This window comes from Beta vulgaris, chromosome 1, assembly GCF_026745355.1.
Source record: "Beta vulgaris subsp. vulgaris cultivar EL10 chromosome 1, EL10.2, whole genome shotgun sequence".
Classification (NCBI taxonomy): Eukaryota; Viridiplantae; Streptophyta; class Magnoliopsida; order Caryophyllales; family Amaranthaceae; genus Beta; species Beta vulgaris.
In genome coordinates this window covers 61,155,883-61,178,189 of record NC_079202.1, presented here as the reverse complement: position 1 = coordinate 61,178,189, position 22,307 = coordinate 61,155,883, and the positions used below count along the sequence as shown (strand labels likewise).

At 33.7% G+C, this 22,307-nt stretch overlaps 3 protein-coding genes across 8 annotated transcripts; 2 read left to right on the top strand and 1 right to left on the bottom strand.

Moving 5' to 3' along the window:
* Positions 1-3,765: 3,765 nt before the first annotated feature.
* LOC104908232 (uncharacterized) lies at positions 3,766-8,962 on the top strand. 6 transcript variants are annotated; one of them, XM_010697522.3, is made up of 3 exons: positions 3,766-3,900; positions 5,171-6,102; positions 8,236-8,962. In XM_010697522.3, exons 2-3 carry the CDS (start codon positions 5,183-5,185, stop codon positions 8,708-8,710), a joined length of 1,395 nt encoding a protein of 464 aa, XP_010695824.2. In that variant the 5' UTR covers positions 3,766-3,900; positions 5,171-5,182; the 3' UTR covers positions 8,711-8,962. The 6 variants fall into 6 exon arrangements, with proteins under 6 accessions (XP_010695824.2, XP_010695702.2, XP_010695879.2 ...); XM_010697400.3 differs by having other exon boundaries at positions 3,791-3,937; XM_010697577.4 differs by having other exon boundaries at positions 3,815-3,968; positions 8,242-8,962.
* A 789-nt stretch (positions 8,963-9,751) lies between these two features.
* Positions 9,752-12,303, top strand: LOC104908516 (hypothetical protein). Its single transcript, XM_010697659.4, has 3 exons — positions 9,752-10,001; positions 11,352-11,434; positions 12,047-12,303. Exons 1-3 carry the CDS (start codon positions 9,923-9,925, stop codon positions 12,077-12,079), a joined length of 195 nt encoding a protein of 64 aa, XP_010695961.2. The 5' UTR covers positions 9,752-9,922; the 3' UTR covers positions 12,080-12,303.
* A 3,263-nt stretch (positions 12,304-15,566) lies between these two features.
* Positions 15,567-22,078, bottom strand: LOC104908603 (hypothetical protein). Its single transcript, XM_010697752.3, has 2 exons — positions 21,094-22,078; positions 15,567-16,009 (listed from the first exon to the last, which is right to left on the bottom strand). The coding sequence occupies exons 1-2, from the start codon at positions 21,814-21,816 to the stop codon at positions 15,932-15,934; spliced, it is 801 nt and encodes a 266-aa protein (XP_010696054.2). The 5' UTR covers positions 21,817-22,078; the 3' UTR covers positions 15,567-15,931.
* Between the last annotated feature and the right edge of the window lie 229 nt (positions 22,079-22,307).

Below are 22,307 nucleotides of genomic sequence, written 5' to 3'. Positions count from 1 at the left end.
TATAAATATTCTTATTTAAGTGGTAAGTAGGATAAATGAAAATAATTTTTCAAATAAATTTGCTCTTCATATTTAGGGTGTGTTCGGAGCAAGCTTTTGAGGTAATTTATAGTTTTTACTCAATCAAAACACTAATTAAGAAAAATACGAGTATTTGGTTAAGTAATGCTATGAGTAACTTTTGATGGTGGTAGTATTTTGACTTTTGATAGTGTTTTTCAAAAGCTATAGTTTGTAGCTTTTAGAATAGCGTTTAGTGGTATATAAACTTTATATTAAAGTTCATTTGAGTTTTTGACTAGTTATTTGTAAATAGCTACTCTGACAACTTCTTTTATCGAACATCAACATATAATATTGCTACTTTAACAGCTAAAAGGTACAGACCAACCACTAACAACTAACAACTACTCTCACAACTAAAAGCTGCTACCACACCTACCGTTGCCGAACACTCCCTTAACCTCATTATTTTTTTAAATTCTTGAATTCGGTCTAGATGTGGGATGATACTAGTAAAACCTTTCTCAATGACAATTGACAATTAAAAAAGAAGCAAATTCTACTTATAAATCTCCACAATAAAAAGGTGATTAATAAAAGCATATTCTGCTTGTAAATCTCTACAATAAAAAGGTGATAAGCAAAGGAGCAATAATATTCCCATATTGAATATGGTCTAATACCATGCATTTAAGTAATTTTTATGATAAAAAGTAATATTTAAAAGATATAAATAAAAAAATTATATAAATTTTATATATTTTTATTTCGGGATTGTTAGTTGAAATTTAATTGATGTATTAGATGACTAGTATATCATATCTTTACATTATTTTATTATATCAGTTAGCTATTATATCATGTCCTGGCTGCATATAATCATATCGAGTGAATGTTATATTTAGACCTGGGCATGGCCCGACCCGAGCTTGTGGAAATGGCGGACCGGACCGGGCCTGTGAGTGGCGGACCGGGTGTGAAATTTCAAAATTTTGTCCACGGGCCGGGCTCGTGCCTCCTGCGGGCCTGCCCCGTGTTTTATGTTGTTTTTTTTATTTTTGATAATTTTAGGCTAAAAAACAAAGGAAAGGAGCGTTCGACTGGCAATCCGGCCCACGCGTGCTCGTGCCGGTGCGGGCCTGAAATAAAATTTAATGACCGTGACAGGCCCGCGTCCCACGTAGCGGACAACGGGCCAGGCCGGCCCATGCCCACCTCTAGTTATATTGTATCAAGTTGCTAGTAAAATTAAAAAAATATTATGGTATGAGACAAGTTGGGAAAATACAGCAAAGCACGAAGCACCTAAAAAACGAAGGGGGATGATTTGGAAAATATAGGAGCACATAGAGATAAAAATCCATGGGCACATATTGTGGGACAAGCCTTACGTGGGAGAGACATAATTTGATAAAAATGATAAAGTTTATGAAATTAAAGCAAGAGAATGAAATAAGGAAGAGTAGTTGCAAAAAGTAAAATTAACAAAAGCAACGTGTAAAACTCTGGAGTGCTCTTGCATAGCTTGGTCCCTTTGCAAACTTACACATAACATCCCTAGTTTAGTTATTCATCTATTCTCATCCCATGATCATCATTCATCGCATTTGCTTTCTTTTTACGTTATGGCTAATATTGTTATTGTAGTATCACTTTCTTTTGATGGTAAGAAAAAAAGACAATGAAATCTAAGTTTGCACGATGTTCTTGGTCTAATATTTATAGGTTAGACATTTAACAGTCGAGGGATAAAGATTATTAATGGCTTTATTTGACAATATTAGTTGAAAAATAAATTGAAATTGGTAAAGTGTGGAATGAAAAAGGAGCTGATTAGTTTAACAGTTTAGTAAAATTAAGGATCTGTTCTTCCCAACTTATTTTTAGTTCAGTTCTGGACAATATTTTTACTCTCACATGTCACTATTCATTTCAGTTCAATTCAGTTAAGTACAATTCAGTTGTTTTATGCCAAAGAGACATGTCCTAAGTTAATAAGTAATTTTGACAAAATTAATTGTTATCAAAATTTTAAAAAGAATTTTCAAGTTTTCAGTTACCTGATTTTAAAAAGGTCAAAATTTTATCTTATCATTTAAGTCAATTTAACCATCTAAAATTCATTTTAAGTAACCCAAATATTAATAATCATTTTAACACTTAATATATATTAATACCTTATCAGTTGAGGCAATTAAAATACTTCTTCAAACAGAATTTAATAAATATTTACTTTTATCGTGATTTGTGGGGGAATAATTCAGTAAAGTCGAAATTTAGAAACAACAAAAGTAGAGTAGTTAAAAAACAAATAAATCCAGCCGCACCATGACTATGTTGAGGCCCCATTTGGCCATTTCCCTATAAACGACATCGTCCCCGTAGATAAAGATGTCCGGTCTATAATGTCACTTCTTGGCCCCATCCGGCCATCCCTCAACAACTTGACTTAACATTCTCTTTTTTGTGCTAACTTTGTAAAATTATGATTCACTATTATTATTTTACACTGATATAACCAGTTAGGTATGCAGATCAGACTATTTGGAGGGAAGAGGACGATAATTGATAAGAAAAATCTCACCTCAAAAGTCCTGAGAGAGATTTGATCCCAAAATCACGAGGGCAAACTTTTACCACTAGGTCAAGCCATCACTCAACAACAAAAAAAGTTTTTATGTATATCATGCTTACAATATAAATTGGTATATGATAAAAGATGTACACTAAATTGCTAATGCTCGAATTTGACTAATAATGTCTTTAATCATCAGTCGATTTAAAAAAATTAGTATAAGTTGTTATCATGAAAATATCTATCGATACAAATCAAACAACATCTACCATAGTAATATCTAATTTTTATATATACAAGTACCATTGAGAAGTTTAAGACCGTTTAGGCTTTAGACTGAATTAATACGAATTCAGTTTAATTTAGTTACTTTTCTCCTACTGTTTAAACTCAGTTTAGGACTTTAAACTAGTTATTAGGCCTGAGCTATGTCTCGGGTAAGAAAAAATTTCATTTAGTAATATACTACCTCCGTTTCAAAATAAGTGCAACATTTGCATAGTGTTTACTATTCACAGTTTAAACTTTAATTAGCTTTGGTGATTTACATTTTAGGAAAAACATAGTCATGTGGGATCTTGTTAGATTCGTCCGGATGTGAATTTTTTTAATATCAACTTTTTATAATTTTTACTTATTGATAATTGAAGATATTAATGGTTAAAATAATGCATTGGCAAACGTGCAAACAAGAAATGTTGCACTTATTTAGAAACAGAGGAAGTAATACTTTATGATAATAACATTGAATACAACTTATATTATTGGTTAAGATTTTAGTATATGTACTTGAGGTCTTAGGATCAAACCTTATACTATGCAATTTCTAAATTTTTTTATTGTACATGGATTACATGAACTATCGAATACACGAACATAAAAACTACTTCCTCTATTTCTTTTTACTTGCAACAGTTTGACTTTCACGCTTGCCCATGCATAATTTCAACCATCGATAAGTTTAATTATCGATATATAAAAATTATAAAAATTATATATCTGGAAAATACACATTTAGACGAATCTAACAAGATCCCACGTGAATATGTTTTTCCTTAACTATAAATCACCAAACATAAATTAAGTAGAATTAGTAAACAGTGTAAAAGTCAAACCGTTGCAAGTAAAAAGAAACGGAAGAAGTATATGAATACGGCAAAAGTTAAGGTCGGACAAGTAAAAAAAACAGCCGTAATAAACTCCTGATTTGCTAATCCTTTGATAATACGCCAATTATCCACTTCTTAATCAAGCAAAACAAACACACTAGAAAAACATAACTGCAAAACAACAACAACAGATCAAAGCAGAAGAGAGAGAAAGTAAGAGATCCAGAGAGAAAACACCCTTCTAGCTTCTGTTCGTCATCAACTCTTTTATGTATTCTCATGTATTCTTTTTTTGCCCAATCATTTTGTATTTTTTTTTAATAACTCCACTTCCCCAATTTATCTCCCTTTTTTTTTCTTCCTTAATCTGAATTTCTACTGTAACTCATATATCTTTCTAGTATTAGATTTTTTCTGGGGGAACCTAATAATTAGTAAGATTAATTATGTTTCATGTCGATTTAATTGTGTTTTTGATGATGTTGATTTTTTTTTTCTGTTATTAGCTAAGCATAATATTACAGTTAATAGATTCTAGAAGATTCATATTCTCTGTGATTTAGGATCATATGTGTAGTAATTTTTTTTCCCCAATTATTATCTGTTTCAGTTATTTTAGTTTTTAGTGTTAATAATCTTCATTTCTTTGCATAATTTGATATATTATGACACTATTTGTATGTTGATGAAATTATTGTTGAGATTTTATTTTGTGGGTGGGTGTGTTTTTTAAGTAAACTCATGTGCGGTGCTTTTTGGTCAGACAGAATTATGCTTATTGTTGATTACATTTAATGGAATTTATTTTGTATGATATTTTGCGCGATTAATGGTGATATCATGTGCTTTAAATGAGATTGGTGTAACATTGAGCAGATAATTTGATGTTTTAGTTGGAAGTTGTGAATTATTGTACGGATCTGGATTTTATCTTTGGTTGTTTGGGATTATTCAAGGTGATTTTGTGTTTTTGGTAATCAAATCATAGAGACTGAAATGTGTTCAATTTGTAATGTAATTTGTGGGTTATGTTGTGCTTATGAGATCTATTGATCATCTTGAAATTCATGGCTTCAATTTCAATGAGTAGGAGTGATTTGTAAATGATATGCTTTTAGGCTTGGGTGATATTCTGGTCAGCTATATGTTACTCGGACTCGGGTATTTGTACCAAACGTGGGTACGTGTCATAGTGTCCGACACTCTGATCCGGTTATTGTATGGTTTTTTTTATGATTTTGGCCCAGAATGAAGTGTGGAAGTGTCCGAAATGATGTCACACGGGTATATGAGGTAGTTCGAGTAACGTAGCTGGATAGGTGTGATGGTGCATGTTTGCTGGATTGGATGCTGGGTTTCAGATTGAGTTCTTGTTGTTGTATGCTCTTGTTTGTGTGTATAATTTTTGAGGTCTAGATCATGAAATTAGGATATTCATAAGATTGAATGCTTTGGAACTGATGGTTGATTATTTTTCTTGCAGTTAAAATGATTGATGGCTGCTGCAGAAGCAAGAGCAGCTTGGCAAAGAGCAGCTAACCGTTACTTTGTCCAAGAAGATGCTAAAAGAGCTCCCAAATTAGCCTGTTGCCAATCTTCAACTTCATCATCCAAAGTGGTCGATGCAGGACCTGCTAATACTGCCGATGCGCCGCATCGAGTTGTAGGTCGTATGCCTTTCAATAGTATACCTTCATATTCTAATTTGCCTCCTGATGCAAAATGGTGGCTCCAAATGCAACCGAATAACGATCATCAAAGAGGCCCTAACTTTCAGCAAGTTGATGCTGGGATAGCTGATGTGGAATCCTCTTCGCCTGTTAAAATGAATGCTGATTTGCCAATCAGAGAAATGGCTACAATGAGTGAGGAAAGTATAAAGGATGTTCTTTACAAGGACCTTGAATCGTTTATGGATGTGAAGAAACATCCTGAATCAAGATTGGACGAACTGAATGTTGTTGATAGTAATAAGGTGGATCAAGATTTTCTTGAAGTAAAGAACATGACAGATTATTATGAGTATCTGGAAATGGAGATGGTTGGTAGCTCAGTATCTAAACAAACCAGTGAATTTTCTTCAAAGACAGATTCTTCTTGGATTGGGGGAGAGAATGTTCCTTGGTGGCGTGTGACGGATGGGGAGGATTTGGCCTCGTTTGTGGCGCAGAAATCGTTTCACCATGTTGAGAATTGTGATCTTCCTCCCCCTCAAAAAATACATCAAAGAAAGGAGGGGGAGCTGTATAAACAGGCCAAGTCTATTGACCATGATACAGTTTTTATGTCATCTTTAGAGTGGGAGTCTCGGAGTGATGCTATTTCCAGTCCATCTTCTGCTGCGTCACATAGAAAACATTGGTCTTCAGTACAAGGACTGTCTCACACTGGACATGCAGCTTCTAAACCTATGAGGTAACATCAAAATCCTATTTTTGTTGCTGAAGCCTGAACCCCTATCTGCACACTCGCGATTTGAAAATTTATGCTGTTTGCCCGTCAAAATTGTAGACCGTACATTGCTACTTGTTTACGTCTCTCGTTGAAGCTATTTAGTTGTTTTTGTCCATATCATTAAACATCTAACTTTGGCTCTGAAATACTCCAACAGATTTTTATTAGTTTACCCACTTCTTTGGGCACAAAGTTATAGGATAATTAGATTGGTGGATCATAGAAGGGAAGATAAAGGCCTTGTTTGGTTGACAAAATAAATCATGGGAAGTGCAAATTCCTAGGAAGTAGAAGTATATGAAGTTGTTTGGTTGGCAAAACCATGAGAATTTGCACTTCCTAGGAAGTTCTACTTCCTCCAAAATGGAGGAAGTTACTTACCTAGGTCCCCCTAGGTAAGTAGAGCTTCCCATAGGAAGTTCTACTTCCCATTATCAACCAAACACAATTTTACACTTCCTAGGAATTTCAAATACATGGAAAAAATAACTTCCTAAGAAGTATGACTTCCTATATACAACCAAACAAGGCCAAAGTATTAACTTATTGCATATTGTATTGAAGTTAATGTCATGGGCCAAGAGAAAAAAGGTGAGAAGGTAAAGATAATAATATAAAATTGGTAGGATCATTCCAAAAGAAGAAAAAAAAACTGGGTAAACTAATGAATAATAACCCAAAAAGGAAAGTGGGTAAACTAATAAAAACTAGAGTATACTTTGTTAATGCCATTTCAAAACTCATAGTCTAACTGGTGGAAGATGGGGTTGATATGTGAATCCAAGTGCTGTGAAGCCAACTACTTTTCTAGAAGTTTATGTGTGTTCCTGTTTGAATTTGAAAAGACCAACTCATATTGGATTCGGGTGTGTGAGGGCTGGATAATGGTACTGTGTTAGAATGAAGAGACGTTATGGGGTATCCTTAAGAGAATATAATTGATCCTTACAGTAGTATCGGTACCTTGTTCTCCTTGATAGCCGGTAGCCTTAAGCCCTTATTGAGATGGTAGACTCTCTGAATCCATTGAGAATTAGCATAAAAACTAGTCAAGTTTGCATGCTCACATAATCTGCAGCCACCTCAATTTAATTTTTTTGCTGGCTTTTTCTCTTTATCATAGTGTTCTTGTATATACTGAGCTGCCACTTTGTTTAGAAGCCTGATTCCCTAAAAGCTGTATATGTATTAGTCTTAATTTTGTATGAGCCAAATGCCTTCTTAAGATTTAACTACAGCAAAGAAGTTACTTATTACTGAAAAGAAGCATTATCTTGGATATCTTCAGCGACTTTCTTTACACTTCTAGTGTGAAAGGTGGGGGAGGGAAGGCGGGTGCTTGCATTTTCCTTCCAAATCTTGCCGACATTGAAGGATTTGTTTTTTTTTTTTTTTAATTAAGAGAAGAAATATATCCATCCTATTAATTTCCTTCTCTTCCCCCATGTTGTATCCAGACAAGAGAAAATGAATCCCTCCCTATTTGTTCTCATCCTTTCCTTCCAAGTCCCCCTACCCAATATACTAAAAGGGGAATATGGATCAGTTTAAGGATCTAGCAAAAGAATTGTCCTCACACTATAGGAATGATTTCATTTGAACCTCCTTAGCAATGCTTGAAGGCTCTCTAAATCATTGGATCGACCCATCTTAGTATCAAACAGTTTTTTGGGATAATACTGCCTAGTACTTATGTTACTCGGGACTCGGGGACTCATATTGATGTGGATATGTGTCCAAGTGTCCGACTCAACTTTTTGATGAATATTTTCCATGTTTTGGCCCAAAATGAAATATAGAAGTGTACTAGTTCCATACCCATGTCAGAATGTCGAGGATCTCACATGAGTGCTCTTAGTTAGAAGGAAGAGTTGAGTAACGAGTCCAGTATACACTATTAGCGTGTTTAGAGCTTCTGGTCTGCAGAGAGCTACATAGGGTAGGGATGTAGATTGAATACGATATGAGGTCTGAGGTGACTTTATTAAATAAACTACTTGGCATCTACTTACTCCTCATGTGATGTTTTCTGATTTGACATACATGATATTCGTCCTTTAAACTATCTGTACATGGCTCTTTGAACTTTTTAAGTGGCAGAAAAAATAGTGGCATGCCAGAAGAAGAAAAGATCACTGATGATGATCCTTGCAAGGCTAAGCTATTGGAAGCACTCTGCCATTCTCAAACTCGTGCTAGGGTAGCAGAGAATGCAGCCAAACAAGCCTACACCGAGAAAGAGCACATTCTCAAGCTCTTTTTCCGACAAGCTTCTCAACTCTTTGCTTATAAGCAGTGGTTCAAAATACTACAATTGGAGAACCTTCTCCTACAGACTGAGGATGACTTGTCACCTCCCCCTGCTGAATTACTTCCATGGATGGCCCAAAAACCTCGGAAAAAACTGCATAAAAGCTGGCAGAAGGCAACTAAAGGTAAGCGACGTAGGAGAGACTCACAAGAAAACGACATTGGTAAATATGCTGTTGCTTTTGCTGTGGGCTTCACTCTCGTTGGGGCGGGGTTGATTCTGGGATGGACAGTTGGGTGGTTGTTACCGGCTTTCTAGGAGCGATGCCTTGTTTTGAAGAATTGAAGAAGCAGAGCAGTCAGATTAGGTTTCATTTGGTGGTACACATATAATATGCTTAGGTTTTTAGCAGTTTGGAGATTTTTCTTAAAGATGGATCTCTCTGTTCTTGTATTTATAATGTTTGTGTGTAATGTAAATATGTAAATATTGAAGGTTAGAAGAAGTTAAAAGTGACATTTTGTAACATCTTTCTACATTTCAAGGTAATGTACAATGTCTTTGAGGTAACTTTATTCATCTCAAGCTATGTGCAATATCAAGTTTAATAGAGATTTGGGAAGTGAAATATATTGCATTCAAATGTCATTACTCATTTGAAATCTCCAAATGAAAATAATCACATAATCTGTAGAGTTTCAATTGATCATATAAGCAAAAAATAGTCTTGGATGTAACATGCATATTTTTTTTTTTTTTTGGTAAACATAGCAAAGCATAAAATTAAGTAGACATGAAATTAAACATAACATGCATATGTAACATGCATATATTACATCCAGGTGTATGATGAATGCATTTTATAATGTATAGAGAGATGATGTAGAAACAACCCATTCAAGTCTTAACTCTTAACAAGATGTGACTTTTCATAAATTTCAAACATTATGAATGAGCTTTCACCAAAAAAAAGAAAAAGAAAAAAAAGAACAATAAACCAAGAATGTTAAAATAAAAAATATCTTTAATCACTTTTTATAACTTTTACATATACATAATTAGTATAAAAAAAATAGTCATGATATATTTTTTGCAAATACATATAACTATTATCAACTTTTATAAATACATAATGGTTTGGGGGAGAGGTAATATCTCAGTGCATTACCAACCCAAATATCAGAACATTGTCCAAGGTTCGAATCCTCATCCCAACAATATGTCGGGACATTTACTTGAAATACATAATGATATTAAATTTTTATAACTTATACAAATAAATAATTAAATTTATTACTGGTTAGAGTGGTATGTTGTCAAAATTTAGATTAAACGTACTCGAAGAATAGAGAAAAAGTAAGTGGGTGAATGATATCGCTAAATGTTGAAAATTAAAGCCCAAGTCCGAAACCAAAAGTTCGAACCCATTTGGTCCATCACTCCATCTTCCACCATTGACGCACCAGAAAGCAAAACTCCCAATACCAGCGAGAGCAAAAAAAAGATAAGAGAGAGAAAGAGGCTGCAATAATGGGAGTCATGCAGAGGTTGCGGATGTTTGTCGCTGAAGAACCAGTCGTCGCTGCTTCTTGCATCATCGGTGGCATTGGTATCAAAAACCCTAATTATTTTTGTCGATTCAATCTCATTTCGATTAATTTGTGTCTAGATTTTCGATTCACTTTGTGATTTATCTTCCTGATCTCAATATTTGATGCTTTCTCACTTTTTTTTTTCTATTTGGAGAGGTTTATTAATTGAATTTTTAGACGATTAATTGAAATGTGTAATCGGATCATTTGCTAATTAGCATTTACAAGTTTGAAATTCTTAAATTAAAGGTCGTATGTTGAGTACGGAGAATTGCGAAAGTGGTTGAACAAACAGATATAGATCCTCACTATATTTGATTGTTTTCATGAATCATTTATCCTGTTAGTTTGTTTACTGTTTAAGTAGGAATTTGTTTGTATGAGACATTTTTGCTTTCAATTATATAATGTGGAGCTACATCTACAATAATTGAGCTCAGTTTGAAGGATTTTCATCCGATGTTATTCGATTTAGGGTTCCTTTCGGTGTTGATATTCTGTTTTATCAGCATCTAGGTCATGTCAGGAGGGAAAATAGTTCTTTGACATTGAAAAGTATCCTAAAGTGTTGGCATGGTCCGATTGAAGTTTGGGTTGACGACTACAGTTTGGATATACGAAGCGATTTTCTTAACCTGCATCAGATTGAATCAAACTTTATGGAAACAAATTTGAAATTGTTGTTGTTCCATTTTATTTCATCTTGATATGCTTTTGAAATTGCAACTTGTTTTAGAACTTGAGAACAACGGTTGAAGTTTGTTGGTGAGGATAATTTCATGTCAGATGAAATTGTAATATTGAATAGCACAAACTGATATGATCTTACAAAGAAGAAGCTAGAAGTTACAACTTACAAGTTATACATGCTATGCAGGGAAGCAATGATCAATATGTTTGGATTGACACTCTTATAAGTTATAACCCTTTATTATTGGTGTACTAATTCATTCAGGCAAGGGAATTCGACTGTGTTGGGAATTTAGTATTTGGTGCCGGAGTCCATGTTCCACAGCTTAGTGTCATGCACCTTTTTTTTAGTCAGTTCATCCATTCGTTGAATACTTTCTCCTCGTAGTAGTAATTCTGAGAAGTCTTGAATGCTGAACATATTCTAGTTTAATGGCAGTCAAGTAGTCAAGCAAAGGAAATTTTATAGTTTGTGAAGAGACATTCTATTTGTTGAAGCCAATAACGATTTAGCCATTCAATAGCTCGCCAAATGCGTGCTATATTAAATTGCTAGTGTAAATTGACTGGTTTTTCAGGTTCTAACAGTTAGAAATCCTAAATCAATATGGTGTGCTCTTCTATATTTAGGCTTTTGGATAACTGTGCTCTCACTGTTTTTCAATTTGATGCTCTAGGGCTTTTCCTTCCAGCAGTGGTGAGGCCTATGTTGGATTCTATGGAATCAGCTAAGCAAGTACCTCCACCTCCTTTAAGTGATGTGAGTGTCATTTTATGCATTCTTTGTGCTAAGTTCAGAAACCTCTTGTGTTACATTTAATACTTCCCTTTCTCTTTAGATAAGATTTGAGCAGTCTGCTGTAGAAATTTAACATGTCAAAATGTTTGCACCCTTCATTATGTAGCTTATTGGTTGGTATCCTTTTTGCTGATTTTTGCACTATTTTATAGTTGCCAACTCCATAATAGGTGGTAGCTAAATACTGATCGTGAAATCGTGATAATATGTCTGTGAATGGAGTATTCTGTAGTCTGTAACATTGTATTTCATTTTCGGTCTTATGAGATGTAGATGCTCAAAGTGAACCCTGCACCTCCTAGTTCAGAGTGCTCTATGTGGTTCTTGGTGCCTAGTATTCCTTCATGCTTTTCATCAGTCCAGAAGATGGTGTAACACTTTCTTTGCTGATTTACATGTCTTGGGCTATCCTAGATAGTTAGCTTGTGCTTCCTACTAACAAGTTTAGTACCTTTAGATGGCTAAATGCTCAAATTGGCCCTGCACCTCTTGCTTAACGTCTTTTGGTTTCTCATTCACTTACATACCATTGTGTGCACTACTTACGTGTGAACGATATCACCTGTTTTGTAGGTTGTTTCTGGTGTTACTGGTAATAAAGCTTGAAGTGGATCATGGATGTGAGTCCTGTTTTTTCTTATATGTTTCCTTATGTTCTGTTAATGTGAGACATTCTCTTTTAGGAAATAAGCCATTTTTTGTATGAGCTAGAAATATCGAAGTTCATGGTTTTCCATTGTGATTATAATGAAAATGCACATTGTAATGAAAATGAATGTGAAACTTGCTTCACTCCTTTTTCTATAGCAGATTTCAAATTCTCTATTCAATATTGTTTGCATTGCCGAAGTTTTTCCCATACCAGCTAACCAGTACTACTATGAGATGTTTAGACATAGACATAATAGTACTGTAGTAGTGACTAGTGACCAGTGAGCAGTGAGTATATACAAGTAGTACTCCGATATCACTTTTGCTAATTGGAAGCACTGATCGAGGATTTGAGAATACATATTAGAAGTTGGTGTACTGATTTTGTTATAATGCTGTCACCCCAAATAGCAGCTTGATCAGTATACATTCAGTTTATTACTTGAGAGAGAGAGAAACAAGAGGAAAAAGGTTGGTAGCGATCTGGATATGTCGTATTCAATAAGTTGGGATATGTCGTATTCAATACGTTACATGCCAACGGATGCTTTAAAGTTTAGTTGCTCATCTTTAAAGTTTGATTGACTTGGTTGATAGAGTAGGCTGCACTTTGATATATGGAGGATTTACTCTATTGCAGTGCTTAAATGGCTATTAATACGAGTATATCTCCACATATATTATTGGAGTTGGATGATAGAGGGCCTAGTAGGCTGGTTGGTTACGAAAAGACCATTCAGTGACTCATTAAGATGTAATAATTCATTAACTGTCTTTTTGTCACCACATTACTGAATAATGTTTATGTGAGCACCATGAAGGTCAAGTTTTTGAGAATGCTTAAAGCTATCAGACCTGCCTTTGTTCCCTGAGAGATGAGTGAAGGTGTCATCTATATGCACATTTTACTATTTGAACTTTTACGACTATTTTTTTTATCCATATGAGCCACAAAGGCAGTACAAAGAAGGGGAGGGAGATTCGAACTTGTGAACGTATTGTTCACAGCACCTCAATCTTAACTACTAGGCCAAGACATCCTTGGTTACGACTCCATATGATAGGTGGTAATGGCAATGTATCAATAAGTTGTTTCTTAAGAAAAATCTGATGCCATCTTTCTTGGTAATGTTTGTTCAAAAACATGTTTGAGGACGAAATTGCATTACCATAGAGTTTATAGACATTGGCATAGGACTTTCTATGAAAGTTACATGTATTGGTTTTTTATTGCCTACCCAATAGGTTATCAAAGCCTCAAAGGTCACCTTAAACTCCATCATTGTCCATCAAAATCGTCATTGTAATATTTTTATTGAACTTTTTCTTGGTGTTGGTTTTTGCTCTATAAGGTGTGATTGGAATGTATATTTTTCATAGGAATACTCATTCATTTTGAACTTCCTATTTTTTTTCTCATGGTTTCCAAGAATAAACCTAGACCACTATAATCTATGTATGTCCGTATGGGCTACCGAAAATTATTTTTATGAAAGTATTTTGAATTGGTCAATAATGATTATATTCTATAAATGAATTTATTTTTGTATATTTAAGGTCAAAGTTGTAAAGTTTGATGATAAAAGTTAAAGTAGGAAGAACAAAGGTACATAGTAATTAACTAATTATATATGCAAAATGTGGTTATCATAATTCATAACCTTAAAGGGCGTCTAATAGGGTGCATAAGGTGACACAACTACACAAGGCCTTAAACTTTAGTTGTTATTTTATCGCTTTTTAAGGGCCTTGAAATGTTAAAATTGTGATAGCTTACTATCATATCATATGTGAGACCTTAAAATGTTACGCTCCGCCCAAAAGTATTGTTGAATTTTCACAACCCTATAATTCAACAAAAAAAAAAACACGAGTGATGTGCACAAGAAAGCATAAGACAATAAGTAGCACAAATTCAAGGGTGTTTAACTGTTTATTCAACAGGTCACTAGTTCGAAACTTCGAATCTTGTCAGTTATCACTAGGATCCTTGGGCTGAGATTTCTCATTATTTTCTCTTGCTTTCATGGGCCTAGTTTGCATAGTTGAATTGGTTTCATCTCGTGCAGGATTTCTATTTAGTGGGGCCTGCTCCCTATATCAAGGATCCATTTGGTAGGGCGTAAAACATTTTTCTAGAAAACTGTTTTTCTCTGCTTTCAATTTTACATTATTTGGTTTGCAAATGAGTGCAAAACTAATTTTGGAATTGTATTTTTCATTGTAAATTATTTTCCATGAAAATCATTTTATATTGAAGATGTTTTACTCCCAACTAAACGGAGCCTAAATCAAAAATAGAAAAGAAATTGTAAGTTACACAAGCATCGCAATTCGTAGTCACAGTAGTTGGATTATGTACGCTGTAGAAATGATAGGTTTGGGACAGGTGTAGTTGATTTTATGGCATACATCATAATTCATAGCCTTTGGTTTTTGTGGTTAGGCTTTAGTTGACGGTTTGTTTCAGTAGACCTCGAGACAATTCTTCTGTGGAGTACATTTATGTTTGTCTGTTCATTCTCAAATGTCTTCGTATTACTAAAATGGCTCTCACTTTGATCTCACTTTCTACTTTCTAGCGTTTCCTCCTCAAAGATGATGCCGTGTTGTTTAGGCTGAAATTTGGGACTAGAGGGAAGCCATACGATGAGCAGTATACTTAGCTTTAGCTCTACCCATAACTATTTTTCGTTGCTCAACTAGAGCCATTTAAATGAGCATAAAATAGTCTTAGGTACGCCTAGCTCTATATATTGTCTGGAAATATAATTCGTAAAATAAAATAGAGTTGATCCTGGGCTAGTTCACGGCAAATTTAAGTCGGCTTAAGCCGGGCAAGATCGGGCCATAAAATAGTCATAACTGTTTAGGTTGGGCTAAATATTGACCCTGGCCAGGCTGGCTATAGGATAAAATTGGCAGATAAGATTTCCTCTCCCAGCAAAAGTTGAGAAACATTTAGCGTCTCATCATGAGAGGCAAAATAGCCTCTCATAGGTACCAAAGCAAGAATTACCGAATCAAAGAAGGTCTTAATGATACTAAAATTTGAAGTTGATATCAAATTACTATACCAAAGGAGGTATTAGTGATACCAAAGTTCAAAGTTGATACCAAAGTAAGTATAATTGATACCAAAACTCAAAGTTGATATTAGTAATTACACTAGGTATCAAAATAAAGTTATTTTGGTATTGTTACTAATTTTACTAAACTTTGGTATAAATTGGTATCAAAGTTCAGCATCTGTTTTTTTTTTTTTTTTTTTTGCACAAAATATTAAGCGTACCCATGTGAGAGGCCATTTCATGAGAGGCCTAGACAAGCTCACAAAAGTTGTCCAACTACTATTACCATGTGAAAAGGGAGAAAGAGAGAATCAGAAACAAACGAGGCGAAATTTCTAGCTCTATGACATATCCTTAGTTGAGAATTGAGATCACCTGTGAAAATTTAACTATTTAAGATAGTAGTGCTAAGTGCTAACTTAGAAGAATCCATAAAACTTTATACATGTTGGAAAAGATATATAAGCATATAAAGTAACAACATACATACCCCAGTAACTTAGCTGTTCTCTAATACTATCACAAAGACACAGACATTGCAGAAAGGTTAAACTTTCATGTTTACAGCTTTGAAAATTCGACTATTTCGCGTCGTTTTCATCAAAGAGAGAGTAAATGGGGAAGAGAGAGCTTTTAATTAGAGGAGTAAAATGCAGCAGAGGTTTTGTTTGTCACTAGTACTTGGGTTGGTGGAATATGATGGAGACTTGTTGCTGCCAAAGAGATAGTAATGGCATTACCAGGCATCTTTCTTCCACTTCGTACTTCTCCTGGGGCTTGGTATCACTTGCTTGAAGGCCCCATATATGGCTTCCTGCATAATGAAAACAATCTACTTTAAATTTATTCCTGGAGTATAATCTGCAGCTGTTTACTGTACAACTGTTTCATATGTATATACTGTACTAGATTCTTAAACCTATGTTACTCGAACTTGAGTACGCGTGTTTGACATGGCTATGTATGTAGAGTCGATTACTTGAAAGAACTTTTTGATGTTTATGGTTGGAGAATGAAATGTTAAGTGTCTATACTCTAAACTAATGTTTAAGTGTCGAGGATCTAATCATTTAACGTAGACGTGAAATGAGGAGTCTGAGTAACATAGTTCATAACTAAGGAAAGAAATTACGCCTAATGACATTGTAGATATAGAAAATCTTACTCCAAAATAATAGGCAATTAATATTTTTTAGGGGGCATTCTCTTTACTTGACCTTATTAGACTTAATTAGTCCTTAGTATCCTTGATTTCATTTTATATTTTCACTTAATTGAACCTTAATTAACCCTAATTAGACTTAAACAGCTTTTGAAAAAATTATTAGATGAAAAAAACACCATCTTAGTAAGCACTAAATACCAATATAAGAGGGATTTTATATTATTATTACATCTGTGATCTTAATACAAGTATTATACAATACTATGACCTAATTGGAGCTGGCTGCAATTGTTTAAAAGTACTCATCACATAACTCATAAGTGATTATTCTCTCTTTTGCTTTTTTTTTTCCTGTCAAAGTTACAAGAACTTTAGCAGCCTCTACATGAAAAGCAACTATATGAGAGGAGGAAACAGAGGAAAATACTGAATTCCTTATTACTTAAGAGTCTTTCTCCATATAAAATGAAACTAATAAAGACAAAAGTATCAATATACCTCCTCACTTTTGTTTTAAATGAAAGGTTTACTTTTTCACGCAACCCAATGCGTTTCTTTAATCATTAATATCTTTAGTTGTTCACACGTAAAAAATATAATTAAATAGTATGCATCGAGACGAATCTAACAAGATCTCACTTGATTATATTTTTCTTTATACCATAGCGATAAATTGAAATCAAAATTGATCAATGAATAGTGTCATTTCATCCGATGTTTTATTTAAAACAAAAGTATAAATCCGTGGTTTAACTAAATCAAAAATAGCCCTGAAGGTTAGAAGTACTCAAAGCCTCAAAGGCCATCTACACTTTGTGTAAATTGACCTCAAAATATGACACTTTGAAGATTACAGTGCAAAAAACTAGTGTAAAATGTTCACTAATGACAGATATAGAATGTAGATTAGATTAATTATGGCCTATGGCTCCTCGATTATGGAATATGATTACATCTAATTCTTAATAAAAAAAATTTAGTTGTTGTAACCTAAAAGATAAATTAGGGTACTAAATACTACTATGACAGCATGATTATGGTGTTGTAGGACCATTACACTGATTAGAGTAACCTTTTTTGCCCCCCATGAAAAGTCATACTACGAGACTCATCAAGGCCATATATCATATATCCACCCATAAGTAGATAAAAATATTAATCACACCAAATCAATGCTTGCACATGATATTAGCCAAGGACAAAATTGATGACCCTACTTTATTTGTAGTAGGTTAGCCAAAGGAACTCATTTTTGCACTTTTTTTTTAATGATTGATTTTCACATTACTAATAGAGATTTATTAAAATATTTGTAATAGTAAAATATAGAGGAATCCGACTACAAATCGTCAAAGTTAGTTTTGTAAGAAACCGCCTACTTTTAAATTAAAATTAGGCAATGACAATCCCTATATTAAAAACAGATTTAGCCCAATAGCAACTAGTTTGATTTCTTTCAGTGACTAGTTTAATCAATTTGGTGATTAGGTCTACTTTTATATTAAATATTTCTTTTCATAATTTGTGATTTGGTGAATACTATATGACAACCTCAGAGAGTAACACGCGCATGGTATTCCAAGTGAATATATACTTCCTCCATTCTAAATATAAAATGCTTATTATTTTAGGCCGTTTCGAAATAAATAAAACATTACTTTATTTGGTATTTACTTCTTTCTATCTCTCTCCACATCACATGAATCCCTCTTTTCTCTCTCTATCTCTTCCCTGTCCCAAATTCCTGTGACAATATACTATGCTTCATTTGAAACGGAACGGAAGAGTATGTACTTTAATTTTTATCTGAAATGAACATCATCGTTTCCGATAAGGAGTATAGAGAGTAATCCTTTTGAATGAAAAATTCTATTTAGTTTAATACTCATATTAGCTAGCTAAATGACATAAGAAATGTATGAGCCCTACACAAAGTTGACAGTACAATCATAAATAAGCTCCATTACATTTATGAGACAAAAATTTAGCTAAACGAAATTTAGCCAGATAACTTCAATCTTAAAACATTTGCATTTGACCATAAACCATCTCGATAATGATTGGACAAATACAAACAAAACTATCAAAATTAAAACTAATTTTTTTTAACATATTCCCTAAATATCTAATGGTGTGGACTGTTTATAGTAGCAGGTTCCTTGATTATCATTTGGATGGTAGTTAGGATTGCCAAATATGAAAAGAAAGGTGGTTAGCATTTTAGCAATGACCTCTAAATAAAGCAGTATTGTGTGTCATTATCAGACGAAAATGAGGTCTTGAAAGTTGAGTTTTTGTACTCATTTCCTATCTCACCACCCACCCACTGAACAAGAGAGTGAGAGTAATCACTATCTAATTTTCCATTAATGAACATGGCAGAACCATAACTTGCTCCGGTTTCTAGGCGACGATGACTCGTTTGGTTACCGTTGGAACTTAATTCTCATGGGAAGTTTTATTTTATGGGAAGTAAATTTCCTAAGAAGTGGCTTTGGGTGTTTGGTTGAGCATAGGAATGTGTAATTGATACAAAAATTTCTAATCAGCAAGAGGGGGTTGGTGATTAATTTCCTACACTTTATAGGAATTGACATTTCCTTGGAAATTCTATTTCCCATGAATTCCTTATTTCCTGCATACCAAACAAGTACCCTATTTTGTACTTCTTAGGAAATCCAAATTCCGGTAGAATTTGAGGTGGGCCAAACAACCTCTTAAATATATGACTATATGAGCATATGGTTATTTCTACAATCAGTGTCAATCACACCATATCAAGTACTTCCTCCGATTTTGAAAGCAACAAAGAAATATTTTATATCTCACGAAAAATACTCCTTTGTTGTATTTAAAACGAAATGGAAAAAGTATTAGTTACACAAAAGATATAAAAAGTTCAACAAAATTTATAAATATTAATTAGCCTTTCTTTTAATATATGCTAACTTTGTACATATTTTGCTTTAATTTATTTTTTTTATTTTGGTAATAATTGACGATATGCCGTCTAATACAAGACTTTGCCTTATTATTCTATTTACTTCTTTTAACAAAATAAAAAAGGGGGTGTAGTTATTAGTTACTCTATCTTCCTTAATATGGAAATTGAGACACCTTGACTAGATACTTTTCTAGATGGCAAAAATAGGTATTTCTGGCTTCAGCCTTCAAATATCATCCTATTTCTTAATAAAAGTCGACCTATTACCATATAACCGTCTTAAACAAGAACTACTCTAATGTGCATGGGAAAATAAGGACTTAAAATGCGATACCAAGTTCTTCTTACAAAGCAGAAGTCTGATCCAAACACCCAAAAAAAGGCCAAAAGCTTACAAACATGATAGATAAAGTTTGAGCCTTAAGTTCAAAATACTTAAACACTCAACTTTTTTCAATTCAAAAACTTTGGTCCCAAAAAAAATATGTGCATTTGGCCTATTCTTTATCTTTAATGGTCCAACTACAACCTATGGAGGAAAGTGGAGACAGACAGAATATGCATTCTCAAATAAAAGTTCCTTCTTCGTACTGACAATTGTATAGTACTTATTTCATAGTTCATGCAATAGTCATTTTTGTTCAAAAATTAAAAAGAACACCTAACTGAAGTCATGTCCTATTGTCCTTATGGCCCGTTTAATAGTTCGTTATAGATAGTGCGTTTAATAGTTGGTTATAGATGATGGTAATGAGAACAAGAAATTTTCAATTACTTAACTCTTCACATTAAAAAGTTTTTTTACTCGTAATTAGGTAATTAATGTAGTGTAAATTTTCCTGCATAACCCTATTAGAATAGCACTTAGACTTGACGTAAACAATATCAGAAATAGCTGGTAGGTTAGACTGTTGACTTTTCATGAAAATCTCTAATTAATACTAGGTTTTAATTTTAACTTTTGAACAATTAGTGGTTCTGCTCTATTATTGAGCACAGAGCAGGTGCCACTTATGGTTGTTACAAACTTAGGATGCTAAAACATCACACCAGCATGTTACCTACTTTCTGTTTTTTCTTACGTTTAGTTTTTTCAATTTTTCAATTTTCATTTTATGTTTTTTCCATGTTCCATTCTAGTTATATCAAGGCCTAAAATAGAATTTATGTAGCACCGAAACAATTTAAAACCGGAAAGTTTTTTATATCCGATAATTTTTTGGGCTTCATTAGCACGGAAATAGTTGGAAGTATTTCGAAAATGAAAATATTTCGAAACTGAAAAGTATTAAGTTTTAGAGATTTCCGTGCTTCATAAAATAGAATTGTAGTATCTCCTCAATGTAATACACTAATACACACTTCTTTAGACCTCGGTCCTCATTTAACATGACAAACACAATTCTGAATTTCTGACAACTTTGACGTACCCAATAAATCAAAACACACAGTACTAAAATTCTGATCTTGTAAAAAACAAATTCAAACAAAAAAAATCATCAATCTTTTGTACTTCCTCTGTTTCAAATTACTCGCTATATTCTAACTTTTACGTTTGTCGATGCACTACTTTGATTACTAATATTTTTAATTATGTATTAGAGTAAAGTATAAAATTTTGATTTTCTAAAAATATACATTGAGACAAATCCAACAACATATTATATTATAATATTTGATTTTATCTAATAGTAAATAATACATGGTCAACCCTCATTCATGAATAGTGGAATTTTCAAAGTGTAGCAAGTAATTCGAAACGGAAAAGTAGTAAAACAATAAAACTTACCCAGAAGTTAGACTTGTTTGATGACAACCCCAAGAAGTTGGGCTTCTTACTCATCTTTGTAACCTTCACAGTAGCTCCACCAACATCACAGCTACTACTAGTAGTAGTAGTACTAGTACCATCATCAGACAAGAAACTTGGAAAGACAAAACTACCCTCAGTTTTACTCTTCAAATTTTGTCCACCTCTTTTTCTCCAAGAACCAAACAAGCCCTTATTATGATTATTATGATTATCTCTTCTACTACTGCTACTACGACTAAGAACAATAGTCCCAAGTAAGCCTTTTTCAGGACTAGTGTCCTCCAAATTAAGGGAACCATCAAAGGAACCTTGTCTTTTTCTAAGGAACCTAAAAGAAGAAGACTTTCCTACATTAGAAGAAGAAAATATGTAAGGACCTTCTAGAACAGTAGTTGGGGAGGGTGTTTTAGTAAATTTAGTCTCGTTGAGTAACCTAGGAGGTAACTCTAAAGATTTGTTGTTGTTAGAAGGAAGAGCAAGTGTAAGACAAGGTAAAGGTTTTCCAGGTTGTTCTTCCCAACTAAAGGGTACTGATGCTGAAGTGTGGAGTGGTGAATTCAGATTTGATGAATAATGTTGGTGTGATTTTAAAGGGAGTAGAGAGAATAATGGAAGTGTTGGAATTGTTGTTGTTGTTGTTGTTTTTGTTGTTGTTGTTGAATTTGTGTTTGTATCAGTTGTTTCTACTTCAGATCCCATCTCTTTTGTTTATCTGTTTTTCTCTCTGTTTCTGTTTTTTCCTTTGTGTTTCTCTGTTTCTCTTTGTGTTTCTCTGTTTTTCTCTTTGTGTTTTTGTGTTTTTCTCTCTGCTAGTGTTTGAAATGTGATGGGTGGTGAGAGTGGAGAGTGGTGTGGGAGAGACAGAGAGTTGAGGAAGGAAGAGGGAGAAAAGTCAGTGGTACTGACTACTGACTTGTGTGAGAATGGGGGTTTTGTGTTTTTGAGTACACAAGAAAATAGGATAAATTCTATATTTGAGTTATGACATTTGGGGTTTTGTCCTCTCTGGCGGGCCTCTAATTTTTTGTGTTTTTATTATCGAAGTTATTACCTTCGTTTTATATTATTTGCAACGATTTGATAAAAAGTGTGAGTAGAAAATGTTTAATCGTAAATAATATGAAATGGAGGTAGTATTTTTTTTAGTTGTAACATCTTTTATTGGCTACGGGTGTTAGGCCTCATTTTTG

Coding starts and splice junctions, on each gene's coding strand:
- LOC104908516 (XM_010697659.4), top strand. CDS start 9,923: ATGGGAGTCATGCAGAGGTTGCGGATGTTTGTCGCTGAAGAACCAGTC. Junction 10,002..11,351: donor TTGCATCATCGGTGGCATTG/GTATCAAAAACC, acceptor TTGATGCTCTAG/GGCTTTTCCTTCCAGCAGTG. Junction 11,435..12,046: donor CTCCACCTCCTTTAAGTGAT/GTGAGTGTCATT, acceptor CCTGTTTTGTAG/GTTGTTTCTGGTGTTACTGG.
- LOC104908232 (XM_010697522.3), top strand. CDS start 5,183: ATGGCTGCTGCAGAAGCAAGAGCAGCTTGGCAAAGAGCAGCTAACCGT. Junction 6,103..8,235: donor GCAGCTTCTAAACCTATGAG/GTAACATCAAAA, acceptor GAACTTTTTAAG/TGGCAGAAAAAATAGTGGCA.
- LOC104908603 (XM_010697752.3), bottom strand. CDS start 21,816: ATGGGATCTGAAGTAGAAACAACTGATACAAACACAAATTCAACAACA. Junction 16,010..21,093: donor CAAACAAGTCTAACTTCTGG/GTAAGTTTTATT, acceptor TTCATTATGCAG/GAAGCCATATATGGGGCCTT.